Genomic DNA, 15,217 nt, shown 5'->3' with positions numbered 1-15,217 from the left:
CAGCTCCACAGTGTCCCGGCATGCCCAAGACAGGGAAACCCCCGGATCACAGCAGCAGGACACTGCTCTTCCTTCCTGCAAGGAGCGGGTGATGGGCTGACTCTCTGATGCCACTCCCATTCTCCTGGTACCTGCAGGGTCTGTCCAGGTGTCCCTCCCTGGCAAGCATCACGATGATAATGGTTAATCACCAACCATTAACAGGTAATTGAAGAATTCTTAACAATGAAGCTAACAGCACTGGACTAACTTGTTTTAACTCTGCAACCTTAAAAAAATAGATAACTTTTTATTCATAACATGCACCACACCGCAGAGTGAGAGACACCAAAGCATCTGTACCCTTGAGGGGACGGGTCAGTGCCGTCTGTGACCCCGCAGAGGCTGCGCGGGGCACCGGTCCTGGCACTGATGGGGTCCTGGGGAAAAAAGGGCTTGGTGGAGGCTGGGAGACTGGAGCAGGGTTTGGGCAATGCTGCAGCACTGGGGAATGAGTGTTCTGTCCCCTGTGATGCAGGGTAAACCTTGTTCCAAGTGTCCATGCCTCGATTCCCACCCTGTGCCTAGTCATGCCCTGTGCCCCAGCCTAGGCCGGATCCCCACTGGGATGCCCAGCCCCGTTTGAAGGGATGCTCAGCTCCCTCTGTGTCCAGTGCTCCAGGTGCCCCCATGCCCATTCTCCTGGATGTCCCATGTCTGGCTCCTGCTGGCATCCTTATAACTCGGGGTGTTCCCAGCTCCCCCATTCCCGCTGCCTCCACGACCATCGTGCCCGCTCAGACTCAGATCCCAGTGCTCCCTGTACCCCCGTGCCCGGTGCTCCTGCTCCTCTGCAACCAGGTCTTCCCGCCTCCCCCATTCCCGAGGCTCCCAGGACCCCCGCATCCAGGTTCCTCCCAGGACCTCATGCCAGGTGCTCCCGACTCCTCCTCCCCAGTGCTCCCAAGGACTCCCATTCCCAGTTCTTCCCTTACCCCCGTATCCTGTACTCCTGGATCCCCCATCCCCAGTTCCTCTCTTACCGCCGTATCCTGTACTCCCGGATCCCCCATCCCCAGTTCCTCCTGGTATCTTCGGCTCCCTGCTCCCCTCATTCCCGATGCTCCCGGGCCCCCCACGCCCGTTTCTCCCGGTTTCCTGGGCTACCCCGTGCCCCAGTGCCCCCTGTCCCCGGACGAGTCCCCCGTGCCCGGCCGGTGCCAGGTGTTGCCCGGTTCCCCGCTCCTCCTCCTCTCCGCCCCGTGCCGTCCCTCCTCCCCCGGGAAAGCGAAAGCGCGGCGGGCGGAAGCCGAGCCCTCCCCGCCGGGCCGGGCCGGGCCGGGGCCGCACCGGGACCACCATGGCTTCCATCGGCAACTTCTTGCGACGGAGCCTGCGGCGCGCCGGCCGCCGAGGTGAGGGGCGGAGGGGCTGCGGGAGGGGCCGGTGCCGGTGCCGGTGCCGGTGTCGGTGTCAGTTTCGGTGCTCGGACAGGTCCATCCCCGGTGCCGCGGCTGCGGGAGCCGACGGCTGCCGGCGGAGCGGGGCCGTTCCCGGGCAGCGCAGCCCGGGGCAGCGGCTCGGTGCCTGCAGCCCTGCCCGTTCGCACCCACCCCGCGGAGCCCAGCTCGGGCCGGCTGCCCCGGGGCTCTCCGCATCTCCTGCTCCCTTCTCGGGTGTTCGGCCCATCCCGGGAGCTGCGCTCCCTCTCCCGGGAGCCCACCCCTGCCCAAGTGAGCCCACCCCAGCCGAGCCCCCACATCCCCGCTGGACATCGCAGGGCATGCCGGCGCCTGGCGTCTGGGACACCCGTGAGGGTATCCATGGGGGGACCCACGAGGAGACGCTGCCCTCAGGACAGGTGGGTGTTGCAGAGCCTTCGGAAGGCGCTGCAGAAATTCGTCCTTTGGGATTTGTGATCTTTTCCGAGATACTGAAAGGATCATCAGAGTTTTCTGGCTGCCGTGTGTCAAGGCAGAAAAAGCAGGTTGTAGCAATCTATGGACTGGGGGGGCTTACTGCGCTCCCCTCCCCGTCTGTTTTGTGCTGGCTCCGGCTCCGCATGAGCTCCATGTTGCCCGAGGTTTGATAAAGGCAAAGCCATTTCCTCTCCGCTGGGGCAGGTGGGCGGCACGGGAAGCCGAGCTCCCCCGCAAACCAGGTCGGGAAACCTTGTCACAGCAGAGGTCGGGAGTTTTCCAGGAAGAAAGAAACCGGTTGTGCCACAGGCAGAGTGGGGCTGAGCACAGCCCTCGGCGATAAGAAAAGCCCGCGGCAGCCTTTGCCCTCTCCGTGCCCGGTGGATGGAAGGGTGAAGATCCACGTCACCCGTAGCCACTTTCCATCCGGGAGTTGCGAGATGCCCCTGGCCACCCGCCTCCTTCCCTGCCTCGCAGGGGATGCTCCCACCCACTGCGGGGGGCTGGGGGTGCTCCCCGAGTGTTCCTGACACGGGCTATGGAGAGTCATTGGCTCTCTCCCAGGAGACGAGGCACTGTGAGCCCTGCTGGTTTGGGGCAGCGCTGGGATCTCTGACGCCACATTCAGCCTGCCTGACAGTTCACTCCATACATCCCTGGAGCTCATCTTCCAGCCCTGGGATGGGAGTTGTGGTCTTGGAGGGATTTAGGCTCTGCCAGTGAGGGCTTTGCAGCCAGACTGGCACTGCTGAGGGATCCACACTTCCACGTGTGAGAGGCAGAGCTGTAGCCTGGCAAGGCCAGGCTCTCCAGAGCAGCAGGTTTTGCTTGTTTGCTTGTGAACCCCATGGACAAAATGCAAATGCAGTCCTTGCTGAAGAGCAGATCTGTTCTCTGAAATGCATAATGGGACTGGATAGGCAGGATTTGACTGCACTTTCCTCTTGCCCTGGTGATGGGAAAACAGCCAATGCCAGTGTCCAGCGTGGATGGGGGACACCAGCAGCCCTCCCGTGACACAGCCTTCTTCCCTGGGGTCCCCCCAACAACAACCCCCTGCCTGGGTCAGAGGTGGGAGCAGACCAAAGCTGGTGCTGGAGCATCCCAAGGAAGAGCAGGAGAAGCAATGCACATCTTGTCACCTTTTTCCTGGCCTGGAGCACCTCATTGGGCAGGTCCAGGATGATCCCCAATGAGGATAAGCCAGAGGTATCCTCAGCCAGGTCTCATCCTTGACCTGCCACAAAGGGTCCTCTTTGGGATGAATTTTGCCTTGCCAAAGACGAAGGACTTTGTATGTGGAGGTGGGACAGCCCCAGGGTGCACAAAGAGGTGGCTTTGAGCATCCCCCCACTCCAAGCTGGCAAAGGAATTTCTAGTCCCTGGGAAGGAACATTCTGTGATGGGACCATGAGTGTCACCTCCTCCTATGAGCCTTCTGTTCCCTTCAGCTCCCAGTGACCTGGAGCAAAGGCTGGAGAGGTGTTTCCAGACTAAAGGAGGTAGCTCTGGAGCTGGAGGGACATGTGGGCAGGGTGTCCTGCTTCTGGAGGAGGATGCCATACATGGAGAAGGATAATGGGAATAGCTGATCACAGCCATGCCTTGCCCCAACCAGCCACAACTAGAAGAGCCCAGGGACAAACTGGAGTCTGGGGACAAACTGCAAGAGCCAGTAGTCTTATCCAGCCACATATTTGTTTTCCTTGCTATTCCTAAAAGAGCAGCTCTACTTTTCTGCCCCAGCTCCCCACCATAATCAGAGATGGGACAGTTTCTGAATCAAGAACAAGGTATAAAGGGATGCAGAAATGGCCTCTGGGAGAGGGAAGAGCTGCGGCATGGCCTGGCTGCAGTCTCTGTCCAGCATTTAACTCCTTTCCAGCCCTTGGGTCTCACTGTCCCACTGTGGTCATCCCAGGGCCCTTGGAGATGCTGGATGGGGCTCTTTTCCCTCCTGTTCCTGGTTGTTTAGGGTGTGACTGCTGATGCTTCCCAGCTGCCCTCCCCAACCAGCCCAACAAGAACTGGGGTGTAATTCCAGGAACTGCTTTGCTTTGGTTTAGGGAAAACCCTTGAGTAGCTCATTTGCAATCAGCAGTTCCCAGGACACCTGGCAGGGAGAGGTTGGGATTCATCTGACTGGAGCTTTAGGAGGTGCTCAAACAAGATCTGGGCTGGTTTGTTGCTGTTTACGTCTCCTAAGAGAATACACTTAACTGCTATAAACACATTCACACACCTCCCTGCAGATGTTAATGCAGAGCCCATCTGCTCTCCACATTCCATGTGTCCACTTTGCTCAGGGCATCCTTCTGCCCTCGCTGGGCTGGGGCAAAGGAAGGCTGGGGGTGTCAGGGCCCCAGGACCTGGTTCCCTTCAGCCAGTTCACATGTAACCCTGCAACTCCTCCCTTGCCCTCAGTCCTTTCATTGCACTCTGATCAGATTTTTTTGGGATCTTTTTGGCTTCAGAAGGAAAAGATGGGGCCTCTGCTGCAGAAAACACCCCACCACGGGTACCACAGGGGAAGCAGGGAGAGCGGAGCTCTGTCTTCTACTCTGCTGGACAGTTCTTCTTTGAGTACCTGGTGGTGGTGTCACTGAAGAAGATGCCAGATGGACATTATGAACCCAAGATAACCTACCAATTCCCAAAGGTATTTAGTCCTGTGTTTCTGATAAGATTAGTTTTCCACATTTAGAGGAGAAAGGGATGTTGTTCCTTCCCCATCATTAAAGCTATGGAAGGAGAAAGGTGCCCCATGCTCTTGAGTCACAGTCCCAGACCCCAGGGCTTTGCCTGCCCTGGGCTGGGGTTGCTGGGACCATCTGTCCCTCCCCATGATCCCAGCCCAGGGCCACAAACCTCAGGAGGAAACTCCAGGGGCTCTCCCATGCCTCCTGACCCAAAAAGGGAGACCACAGTGGGGAAATCACATCTCAGGGAGGTGGCACAGGAAGAGATCACAGTTTGCAGAGGGTCCCTCTGCTTTGCTTCACTGTTCATGGGGTGAAAGTCAAAATTTGGATTTTTGGGAGGTGCTTGTCCAGACATGTGCAGGCTCCTTCTGCATCATGCAGAGCCAGGGGTTGCTTTGGGACAGATCTCATTCCACTGAATCCCACCCTATTCCTGGTGATGATGGGGACCCTCCATCTCCCTGACTCTTGGCATCACTTCCATCCAGCGTGAGAACTTGCTGAAGGGCCAGAAGGAGGAGGAGGAACGTCTCCTTCAAGCCATCCCCCTCTTCTGCTTCCCCGACGGCAACAACTGGGCACCTATCACTGAGTTCACCAGGTACCTGCCCCACTGCAGGGTCTGGGCTGGGGTCCCCACTCCTGTTGGACTCCTGAGGGCTGGAAGGACCAGCCCAGCCCAGCCCAGTCCATCCCAGCTCATCCCAACCCCACGTTTTCTCTCCTTGCAGCGAAACCTTTTCTTTTGTCCTGACAAACGTGGATGGCAGCAGGAAGATTGGCTACTGCAGGCGGCTGCTGGTGAGCCCTCCCCACCCCAGAGCCATCGGGGGTGTCACCCCCTCCCCACCCCAGAGCCATCGGGGGTGTCACCCCCTCCCCACCCCAGAGCCATCGGGGGTGTCACCCCCTCCCCACGGTGGGACACGTCACCTCCTGCCAGGCTCAGAGCTCAGCTCTTGGGGGTGTGCCTCAGAAAGCCACAGTGAGGACGAGCAGCAAGAGGGTACCCAAAGGGGGTTTTTAAAGCTCTCTGCTGAGACATAACTCAGATGCTGGATGGAGGAAACGAGGAAACAATGAGTGTTCACAAAGCCTGTGGATGTGACACTTGGGGATACGGTTTAGGGGTGAATGTGGTGGTGCTGGGCTACTTTTGGACTTGGAGATCTTGGGGGGCTTTTCCAAACTTAACAGTTCTGTGATTCCCCACTGGCTTCCACAGCTTCCCTGGCTCCTTTCCCATGTCTGCAGTAGTCAGGATGGCGGCAAATTCCACTTGGGAATCAGGATGGGAATGTCAGTGCAGCCATCCAGGTACCAAGGAGCTAAGAGCCCTCAGCCCCATTCTCCAAAAACTGCATCTGAGCAGTGGCTGTTTCTCAACTCATGGGTTTGACCAGCTCAGGGGCTCTGAGATGCAATGGTTTTCCCTGGCTGCTGCTTTAAACAGGGGCATAAATCCAGGAGGATATCCCTGTGCCACAGCCTGGGCAACAGCTGGATCAACCACCCCTTCACCCTGGTGAACCTTCCCATTTTGTCATCCAGGGATGGACTCAGGCTGCTGGAACTGGATGTCTGGAGGGCTGAAAAGAGCAAACAGACCCAGGATAGTCCAGTTGGAAAGGGAAAAAAAAGCCAGAGAACTCATCCCGATGGCCCCTGTTGTAGCTGGAGGCAGGATTAACCTGGTGGGGCAGGGTGTCTTGGAGAATGTGCGCCTGGGTGAGAGGAGAGTTTGCAAATATGCCAAAGGACTTTGCACCAAAATAATTAACAGCTTGGGCACCCAAATCACCTTCTCTGGGCACTCTGCTTTTCCAACATCAGCTGCATCATTGGCCTTGGCCCTAGCTTTGAAAATCTCCCAGTGAGTGACTGGGAATTTGAGGGGAGCAAGTGAGGATCCCTATGGAGAGTGTGGGGCTGGTGCAGGGGGCTGGGAGATGCTCAAATCCTTTTCCCACACTCTTCCAGCCGTCTGGGCGTGGTGTCCGACTCCCTGAGGTTTTCTGCATCATCAGCTGCCTGGGCTGCTTTGGGCTCTTCTCCAAGGTAGGGACATGGTGGCTCTGGCCCAGTGGTGGCCCTGGCAACGGCTCCTTTATCTGCTGGGGATTCCCAACTCTTATCTTTCTCACCCAGATCCTGGACGAGGTGGAGAAGAGGCGCCAGATCTCCACGGCAGTGATCTACCCCTTCATGCAGGGCCTTCGGGAATCACCCTTCCCAGCTCCAGGGAAAACTGTCACCATCAAAAGCTTCATCCCCGAGTCGGGCACAGAGGTTGGTGGGGGACCCGGGGGCACCTCCTGGTCTACATTTGGGAGTATCCTCCACCCCTGCAGCACCCAGGGATGCTGACCATAGCAGGGCAGGGTGGGTCAGGCTGCCAGGGGCCTCATTGCTTGGGAATATGGGTGTTATCTCTCTCCTGATCCAGGAGGAGAGCAGTGAGGATGAGGATGGAGCCCATCCCCAGGGGATGCTGCTCCATTTTTGAAACCTCTGCAGCTCCTCCAGCCTGAAACTGGAACTGGCTGCACAAAAACCTCTCCATACTGTGTTGGGACTTGCCTTGCCCTGATGCCAGAGCAGGATGCTGTGCCAGGGGCTGGAAGTAGGATGTTGTGCCAGGGCCTGGGAGGGGCCTGTTGTGCCAGGGGATGGGAACTGTTCCTGAACCAGTGTCTGCTCCTCTGGCAGGCTGGGGAGCACAGTGGTGCAAGGGCTGTCATGGGCTGCAAATTTCTTCCCAAAAGAGGTGCCTGTCCAGGACAGTGGTGGAATCACCATCCCTAGAAGTGTTCAAAACACACATGAATGTGGCACTTGGGGATGGGGGTTTGTGGTGAACATGGAGTTCCTGATCTTAGAGGGCTTTTCCAACCCTGATGATTCCATGATTCCATGATTATACTCTTCTCCATACCACTGTACTCAGCTCCCAGTCTTATTCCTGCCTGGTTTAGCCCCCCAGGCAGGTGCAGGTGTGTGACAAGCCCAGTCTTTTCATGTAGAGAAAAGATCTGATCTAGGCATGGATGAGATGATCTCATTGCGCCCACACGCAGCCCAGACTCGCACGGGCATAGCTTTTTAATTTGCTTTTTCTTTCACTTGTGGTAAAGCCAAGCTGGAAAAATAGGTAAGATCCACTCTGGCACTGGGAAAAATATCCTCAATGCTGAGCATCCCATGGATGTGCCAGGGAGGGCCTGAAAGCAGGATCCCTGCTCTCTAGAGCAATTTAGCAGCTGGTGATCTAAGCAATTTCTTAATCCAGGGAGCTTGTGCAAGACTTTGCAGGTTGCTCAATGCTCTGTCCCAGGGCCATGGTTGGAAGCACAGCCTGGGCTGCCAGAGGGAGGAGGAATGAGGATGTTCTTCGAAAGAGCTGCACTCTGGGGCTCTGGGCAGGGTCTGGAGCCAGGAGATCACTGAGACCAGGAAAGGAGGGGAAATAAATCCTGGGTACTGAATGGGCTGAGGTGGGGATGGGGCAGGATTTGTGCTGGAAAGGGGCTATGGAGCCCAGCCAAGCCTGATGCTGCTGGCTGGGAAAATGCTGCTTTGGTGGAAAAGCATGTGGAGAAGGGGATTTTCTTCCTCAAGGATGGGGGGAAGGGCCAGGACTGTGTCATGAACTGCCTGGTCCTGTTAACCCTTCAGTACTTGCCATGGGGATTGATGGAATTGGGAGACTTGTGGGCAAATGCAGCTGAGTAGCCAGCCCTCCTGTCTGTTAGATCCCTCACTTTTGGGACATCTTAGCCAGGAATTGCCAGGCTGACCCTGCCAGAGAGACATGACAGGAAGGTTTTGTGGCATTTGTAGGAGTCATGCCCTCCCCACTCCTCCCTTTCCTGGCAGCTCACAGCTGACCTCTCAGACACTGAGATGGGACATGTCCCTGCCACCCCCTGCCAGGGACTTGGGAGCACTGGAGAAAAGAGGCATTTGGGTTAAAAATCCAGTGCCCAAATAAAGAACCCCACAGTGCACATCACTGATGGCTTCCCTGAGCTCTCAGCACTGCACAGGGTGAATCTCCTGGCAGGATGAAATGGGGTTTGTCTCTTGTATGTGGACACAGTACAGATGCTGCAAACACTGGGTCATTAATTGCTTCCAAATCACCTTCTCAGGAAGCCAGGGCAGGACAGGGGGAGTGTTGCCCCTCCTAAGCTAGGGTTCCATGGCTCTTTCTTGGCAGCTCATCGAGCTCACACGGCCTGTGGATGCCCACCTGGAGCACGTGGAGTTCCAGGCTCTGCTCCAGCGACTGAGCCCTCACCTCATCCTGCACATCTTCGCCTCTGCCATGTTGGAGCGACGGCTCATTTTCCTGGCTGAGGAGCTGAGGTGAGTCCTGATCTCTTTATTATAAAAACGCCTGTAAAAAATGCCCTTGAAGTGGCACAGGACACAGCAGAGCTTGAGGTGGGGTGTTCCCTCCTCCACGCTGTGATATCACCGCTGGTTGCCTGTCCCACAGTGTCCTGTCTCAGTGCATCCACGCCGTGGCTGCTCTCCTGTACCCCTTCACCTGGGCTCACACCTACATCCCCGTGGTCCCCGAGTGCCTGCTGGACACTGTGTGCTGCCCCACACCCTTCATGGTTGGCATCCAGATGCGGCACCTGGAGCGGGTCCTGGAGCAGCCAATGGAGGAGGTATTTCATCCGGAGGGGAGGGCAGCTGGATGGAGCCATCAGTGAATCTGTGTCCCCAGGTTTGGCTTGGCCCTGGGGCCAGAGGCTCGGATTGTGCCCTTTTCCCACCCAAGGAGGCTGGGAATGAGGGTGTCCTCCATGTCCCCTCCTGTTGGCACCTGGGGTGTTACCTCCATGTTCCCCTGGGAGCTGCCCTGCCCCTGTGCTCCAGGAGCTGCTGTTGGGGTCATCTCAGTCTCGAAGCAGAGGAAAGCTGTGTTGGGACAAGCCACCACACCTGCAGCAAAAATTGTCCTTGTGGGAAATGCCCTGGTCCCCCTGCCCAGGTCTCTCCTGCAGAGAGGGGCTGATCCCTCTCCTGCTACCCTCATGGGCTGGTGACACACCAGTCCCATCCCAAAATGGGTGGGAGGAAGCCCAGGTGCCTTGTCAGGGCTGAACCTGCTCACTCCCTGCTCTCTTTCAGGCTCTGATAGTTGATCTCTGTGAAGGGAAGATCATCCGGGCGGTAGGTCCTCTCTGTGTGGATGTGGGGTTGGGGGTGGCCTGGATAACCCCAGGAAGGGCCTTTTCTCCTTTGGTGTCAGCTACCTGGCAGCTTCCACATTTTTAAATGGCTTCAAACTGCCAGAGGGCAGGGTTAGATGGGATTTTGTGGAGGAATTCTTCCCTGTGAGGGTGGTGAAGCCCTCGCCCAGATTGCCCATGGAAGCTGTGGCTGGCCCTGGATCCCTGAAAGTGTCCAAGGCTAAGCTGGATAGAGCTTGGAGCAATGTAGTCTAGTGGAAAATGTCCCTGCCCATGGCAGGGAGTGTAATGGGATGAGCTTTAAGGTTCCTTCTAGCCCAAACCTATCTGGGATTTTGTGGTTCTATGATTTTGGTGGCAGAGCCATCCTCAGTGGCATCCTCCTAGGGGGAACATCCCATGTGGGGATGTCTACAGCCACTGCTCCTGGCTTTTGAGCAGGTCCATGCACTGGATATCCCACACTCACATCTCTGCAGGACATTGTGATGATGATTAATTAATGAGCTTTGAAAGCCCCACTGATGGGCTGCACCCAAGCCATGGCCCCCTGAGCTGGATTCTGTCCAGTGCTTCACAGCCCCGTTGCCTTCCAGGTGGGGGATGAGGAGGAGATCCTGCCTGGAAAGCTGCAGAACGAGATGCTGGTATCTCTGAACAGGCACAACAACAACAACAACGTGCACAGTAAGGATGTCTGTGATGGTAAAAGAGCCCTGATCTGCCCTCTCCACAGCTAGAGACTTCAGCCAAGGGATTTTCCTAAAGTCACCTGGTCTGGGATGTTGCTCCCCGTTTGCAGGGGTAATCCCTTGGGTTTTCCTCTGTCCTTTGAAACATGAGAACAGGAACAGATAATTCTGATGGAAAAATGGATTTTTACTAATATTTAGAACATTAAGATGCTGCCACCAGAAAGCAACACCCTGGAAAACCAGGGTTCCCTCAGCAAAATTAGTCTGATCCTTGATTAGTGGCAGAGGAAGGCTCTGAGCAAGTAACTCCTTGGGGTGCACACACAGACCAGGTTAAAGTAAGCCCATCCTATCTGTGTTCAGAGGTCTCATGCCCACCTCTCGTGCTCCGTGTCCCCTTCCAGCCTCGGAGCAGGTGAACGCCCTGGTGTCAGAAGCCTTCGTGCACTTCTTCGTGCGGCTGGTGGGGCACTACGGCTCCCACATCAAGTGGGGCAGGAGCGGCTCCGGCAGCTTCCAGGAGCGAGCCTTCTGCAAGGCCATCGCCTCCAAGAGCTGCCGCCGACTCGTGAAAAAGTTTGTGAAGACAAACATGTTTTCCCTATTTATTGAGGAGGCGGAGAAGAGCAGGATCCCACAGGAAGGTAATGGTCCCATTTCTTGTCCCCTCCCCTGTCGGGTGGGCTCTGTGGAACCCTGAGCTGGTTGGTTTAGGGGCTGAGACACCTCGTTCCTGTGAGGGATGGGATGCAGCCCGAGCTGAGGGTGCTCAGGGCACTGAGCAGATCCTGTTTGCTCTCAATGGCCTCATTTCTCCATACCTGTCAAAAAAAAAATCCTCATTTGTGACTCCCCATCCCTGGAAGTGTCTAAGCCCACTTTGGATGGGGCTTGGAGCAAACTGATCTAGTGGAAGGTGTCTCTGCCCAGGGCAGAGTTTGGAACTGGATCAGCTTTAAGGTCTGTTCCAACTCAAACCAGCATGGGATTCTGGACTCTGTGATTCATTTTAGATCTTGTCACTCTCCTGGAGCTGGGGCTGGCTCACTGAGAGCTTTGTGTAGAGGCAAACAAGCGGCAGCAGCACAAACATTTGGCTTGGGCACAGCAGCAACTGCCAGAGCCTGACTCAGCTCAGCCCCTAACTCCCTGGCAGCAGAGCTGGTCCTTTCCTCTTCCTGGGGATTTGCAGGGCTGAGCCTTCTCCCAGCCTGGGACACAGACAAATGGGCAGTGGAGGTGGAGAAAACCACCCAAAAACTGTATTTCTGGATGGAGACATCCTGGGCTGGGATCTGCCACCCCACCTGGGCCACTCCTGCTGGCACTGCCTCAGGTGCTGCTTCTCTGCCCTTTTGTGAGACCTTATAGGGCAAATGTGGGGAGAAAGAGAGGGATGACACAATCCCTGTTTTTTTATTGTATTCCCAGTCTACATCACCATTCTTGCGTTTTGCTGGGTCTACTGCTTTCCCCCTTCCTTGCTGGTGGGAAACACAAAACTGAACAGGAGTGAGCACATGGGTTAAAACCTCTGGCTAAGCCAGCATAATAAAGCCTATTTTGGGTGAGAGAAATGTAACCACCCCCATTTCATAGACTTATAGAATCCCAAAATTCCAAAAAATTGGGTTGGAGGGACCTTTAAAGAGCATCTCCTTCCACCTCCTGCCATGGGGCAGGGACACCTTCCACAATCCCAGGTTGCTCCAAGGCCCATCCAACCTGCCTTGGACACTTCATTTCCATATTTCCCCTGTGTCCTCTTTGGGTGCAGGTGTCCATAACCCAGGACGGTTTGGGACACAAACACTTCCCAGGATTCAGGCTGGGCAGCTCTGTATCCCCCATTCCAAACACCAGCACCTCACCCATGACCTTTTTTCCTCCACAGCATATTTCCAGCAGAAAATAATAGAGTACCATGAACAGAAGAAGCACAGAAGGGACTCCTGAAGTCCAGCGTGGGAGAAGGGGAGCAGGACTGGGATTGACACATCCCTGCCAGCAGCACCATACTGGACTTTGTTCCTGCCCACCTGGGACTCCTGAGCTGCCTGGGCAGCACTGAGCAGCCTTTCTTTCTCAGGGCATCATTGCACTGGAAAACTCTTTGCACAGAACTAGCACCAGGCTGGGATTTCTTTCCTGATCGTGGTCGCTCCAGGGACAGACTGTGACTCCCAGTGCTTGGCCCTGCACAGTTTTTGTCCCTCCAACACCTCACACAGAGGGAGGGCAGCCAGAGCTGGCTGCAGCACAACAGGGGATTAGAGTAATTATTAGAAGGGAGAAAAAAAAAGGGATGAGTAGGAAATAGTGTTACTTCTCATTAAAACAAACCAGGGGTTTGCAAATAAGGAACATCCCATTGCACAGTTCCTGAGGTTTTGTTATTAACAACTGGTTTATATTGTTTACTAAGCCATTGTTGAACACCAGCAGGAGCAGGTGGGGGGGCGTTGTTAGTGGTTTCCTCTCTCACAGCTGCTGCATCACTGGTGCCACATAGAGCCAAGTTTGGCTTTCCAAGGCAACAAAAATACTCATTTCCAGCAGGTTAGTTATTTGTGCTGGAGCAAGCTGTGAAGGCCACATGGCTGTGGGGTGTCAAGGGGAAACAGCTGATCAACAGCTTCAGGGAGGGAGGAAGGATTTGTTCCATCCCAGAGTAAAACGTGTCACCATCCTCCTTGGGTCTGGTCTTGGTGCCAACTTCTCTTAAAACCTCGTAATTCCTCTCTGAAATGTGAGGCCAGCAGCAGGTTAAAGCTAAATGACAGTTCTCCTTTCTGAATACACTCACCCAGGAAATAAATACTGCAGCAGGGAGGCTGGGCTGGGGCTGCAGATCTGACTGGTCCCATCCACAGAAACCCAACCCAGGTACTTCTCCCAGCAAAGGCTGGAAATGAAGGCAGAGTTTCATTCTTCTCCTCTCTGGGATGTTACAGCCAGGCTGTCACATCACTTGGTACCCACCAGGCATCAAAATATCCTGGAATCATGGAATCTCAGACTGTTTTGGGATGGAAGGGGTGTTTATGATCACCCAGTCCCACCCCCTGCCATGGCAGGGACACCTTCCACACCTTCCACTAGCCCAGGTGCTCCAAGCCCCATCCAGCCTGGCCTTGGACACTTCCAGGGATCCAGGGGCAGCCACAGCTGCTCTGGGCACCCTGTGCCAGGGCCTGCCCACCCTCACAGGGAATAATTTCTCCCCAGTATCCCATCTAACCCTGCCCTCTGCCTCCGCCCTTGTCCTGTCACTCCAGGCCCTTGTCCACAGTTTCTCTCCGTCCTTCTTGTGGTTCCCTCAGGTACTGAAAACACACAACTAGGTCACCTCAAGGGTTCTCTTCTCCAGACTGAACACCACCAATTCTCAGCCTCTCCTCACAGAGAGCTGCTTCATCCCTCTGACCACCTTGATGCCTCCTCCCCTGGTTCCAAATCCAGTTTAACACAACATCTGCAGTGCTACTGGAAGCCCCAGTGGGGGATTTTGTACAAGAACTGAAATCCACCAGGGTGCCAGCTGGCTTTTACTCTCAGGGCTGGGCAACATCCACCCAAATAAGAGAGATAAAGGATATTTATGTTTGAACCCTTTGTCCAGTCACAAATGTAACAGAAACATGGCTGAACATAGGACACAAACAGCAGTGAAAATCTCCAGCCCCGCTGAAAGAAAATTATCAATTTTTTGTTCAGCCTCCTCATGTGTTTGGAGGGAGAACAGGAATTATTTGTTAGGAAAAAGGGGGATTTTTGGCACTGAGGGTTTCTTCTCTGGCTCCACAAGTTCCCCCCCACGAGTAGAGAGAGTACAGGGTTAACTACAGGAAATTAAAGGCTAGTGGTATTTTTCTGGGGGAGGGTTATCATATTTATTTTTCGAAGTTCAACTGACAGCAGGAAATGGTGTGGAAAATCAAGGGCACATATCATAAAGAATCCCTTTGGAAACAGCCACTTGCCTACCCTTCTGCTTGTTCATTATGTTGTGAGGAGATGCCAAACCTTTTGGTTGTGAAGCCAAACACCATCTCATTGAGAAATTGGGAAGTGGTCGTCATTCTGGGAGTAGTTCTTTTGGAAACAATTACAAAGCACCCAAGGGACTGGACTATGCGATTGCTTAATTCCTCCTGGAGAAAAAACTGACAGAAAGTTATTCCTCAACTGCTGAAAAGAGATACACAAAAACGCATTCTTAAATCAAAAAATATATAAATTTTCAAATGCAATCAGTGCTCCAGCTGCTAGGCTAGGATGAACTTCAGCTTCAGAAGGGCAGGAGCTGCCTTAGAATGATCAAGCCCCAGAATGGTTTGAGTTGGAAGGGATGTTAATGATCACCCAGTCCCACCCCCTGCCATGGCAGGGACAACTTCCACCATCCCAGCTGCTCCAAGCCCCATCCAACCTGGCCTTGGACACTGCCAGGGATCCCAGGGCAGCCACAGCTTCCCTGGGCAACCTGTGCTAGGGCCTGCCCACCCTCACAGAGAGGAGTTTCGTCCTAACATGCCATCTAAAAATCTCCTATTTTAGTTTAAATCCATCCCTCCTTGTTATATCACTGTTTCCTTGTGTGAAAAGTCACTCTCCTTTTTTTATAGGTATTTGTTGAGTTCTGGCTTTAATACCCTCCCTTTAATGCCCAAAGGGTGGACAGACTGTTTGCTGGGGACACACTGGGAAGGCTC

The 15,217-nt window shown here is 54.8% G+C and overlaps 1 protein-coding gene across 1 annotated transcript; it reads left to right on the top strand.

The window, feature by feature from the left end:
- The first annotated feature begins 1,243 nt into the window (after window positions 1-1,243).
- DENND2D (DENN domain containing 2D) lies at window positions 1,244-12,631 on the top strand. Its single transcript, XM_039698557.1, has 12 exons — window positions 1,244-1,394; window positions 4,373-4,557; window positions 5,089-5,201; window positions 5,332-5,401; window positions 6,581-6,658; window positions 6,749-6,889; window positions 8,820-8,968; window positions 9,102-9,279; window positions 9,746-9,787; window positions 10,404-10,494; window positions 10,907-11,146; window positions 12,397-12,631. The coding sequence occupies exons 1-12, from the start codon at window positions 1,340-1,342 to the stop codon at window positions 12,456-12,458; spliced, it is 1,404 nt and encodes a 467-aa protein (XP_039554491.1). The 5' UTR covers window positions 1,244-1,339; the 3' UTR covers window positions 12,459-12,631.
- The last annotated feature ends 2,586 nt before the right edge of the window (window positions 12,632-15,217 follow it).

This window comes from Passer montanus, unplaced genomic scaffold, assembly GCF_014805655.1.
Source record: "Passer montanus isolate IOZ18808 unplaced genomic scaffold, ASM1480565v1 scaffold127, whole genome shotgun sequence".
In the NCBI taxonomy this organism is placed as follows: domain Eukaryota; kingdom Metazoa; phylum Chordata; class Aves; order Passeriformes; family Passeridae; genus Passer; species Passer montanus.
Note: the sequence above shows the minus strand (reverse complement) of the source record. Positions and strands in the feature narration are given on the sequence as shown.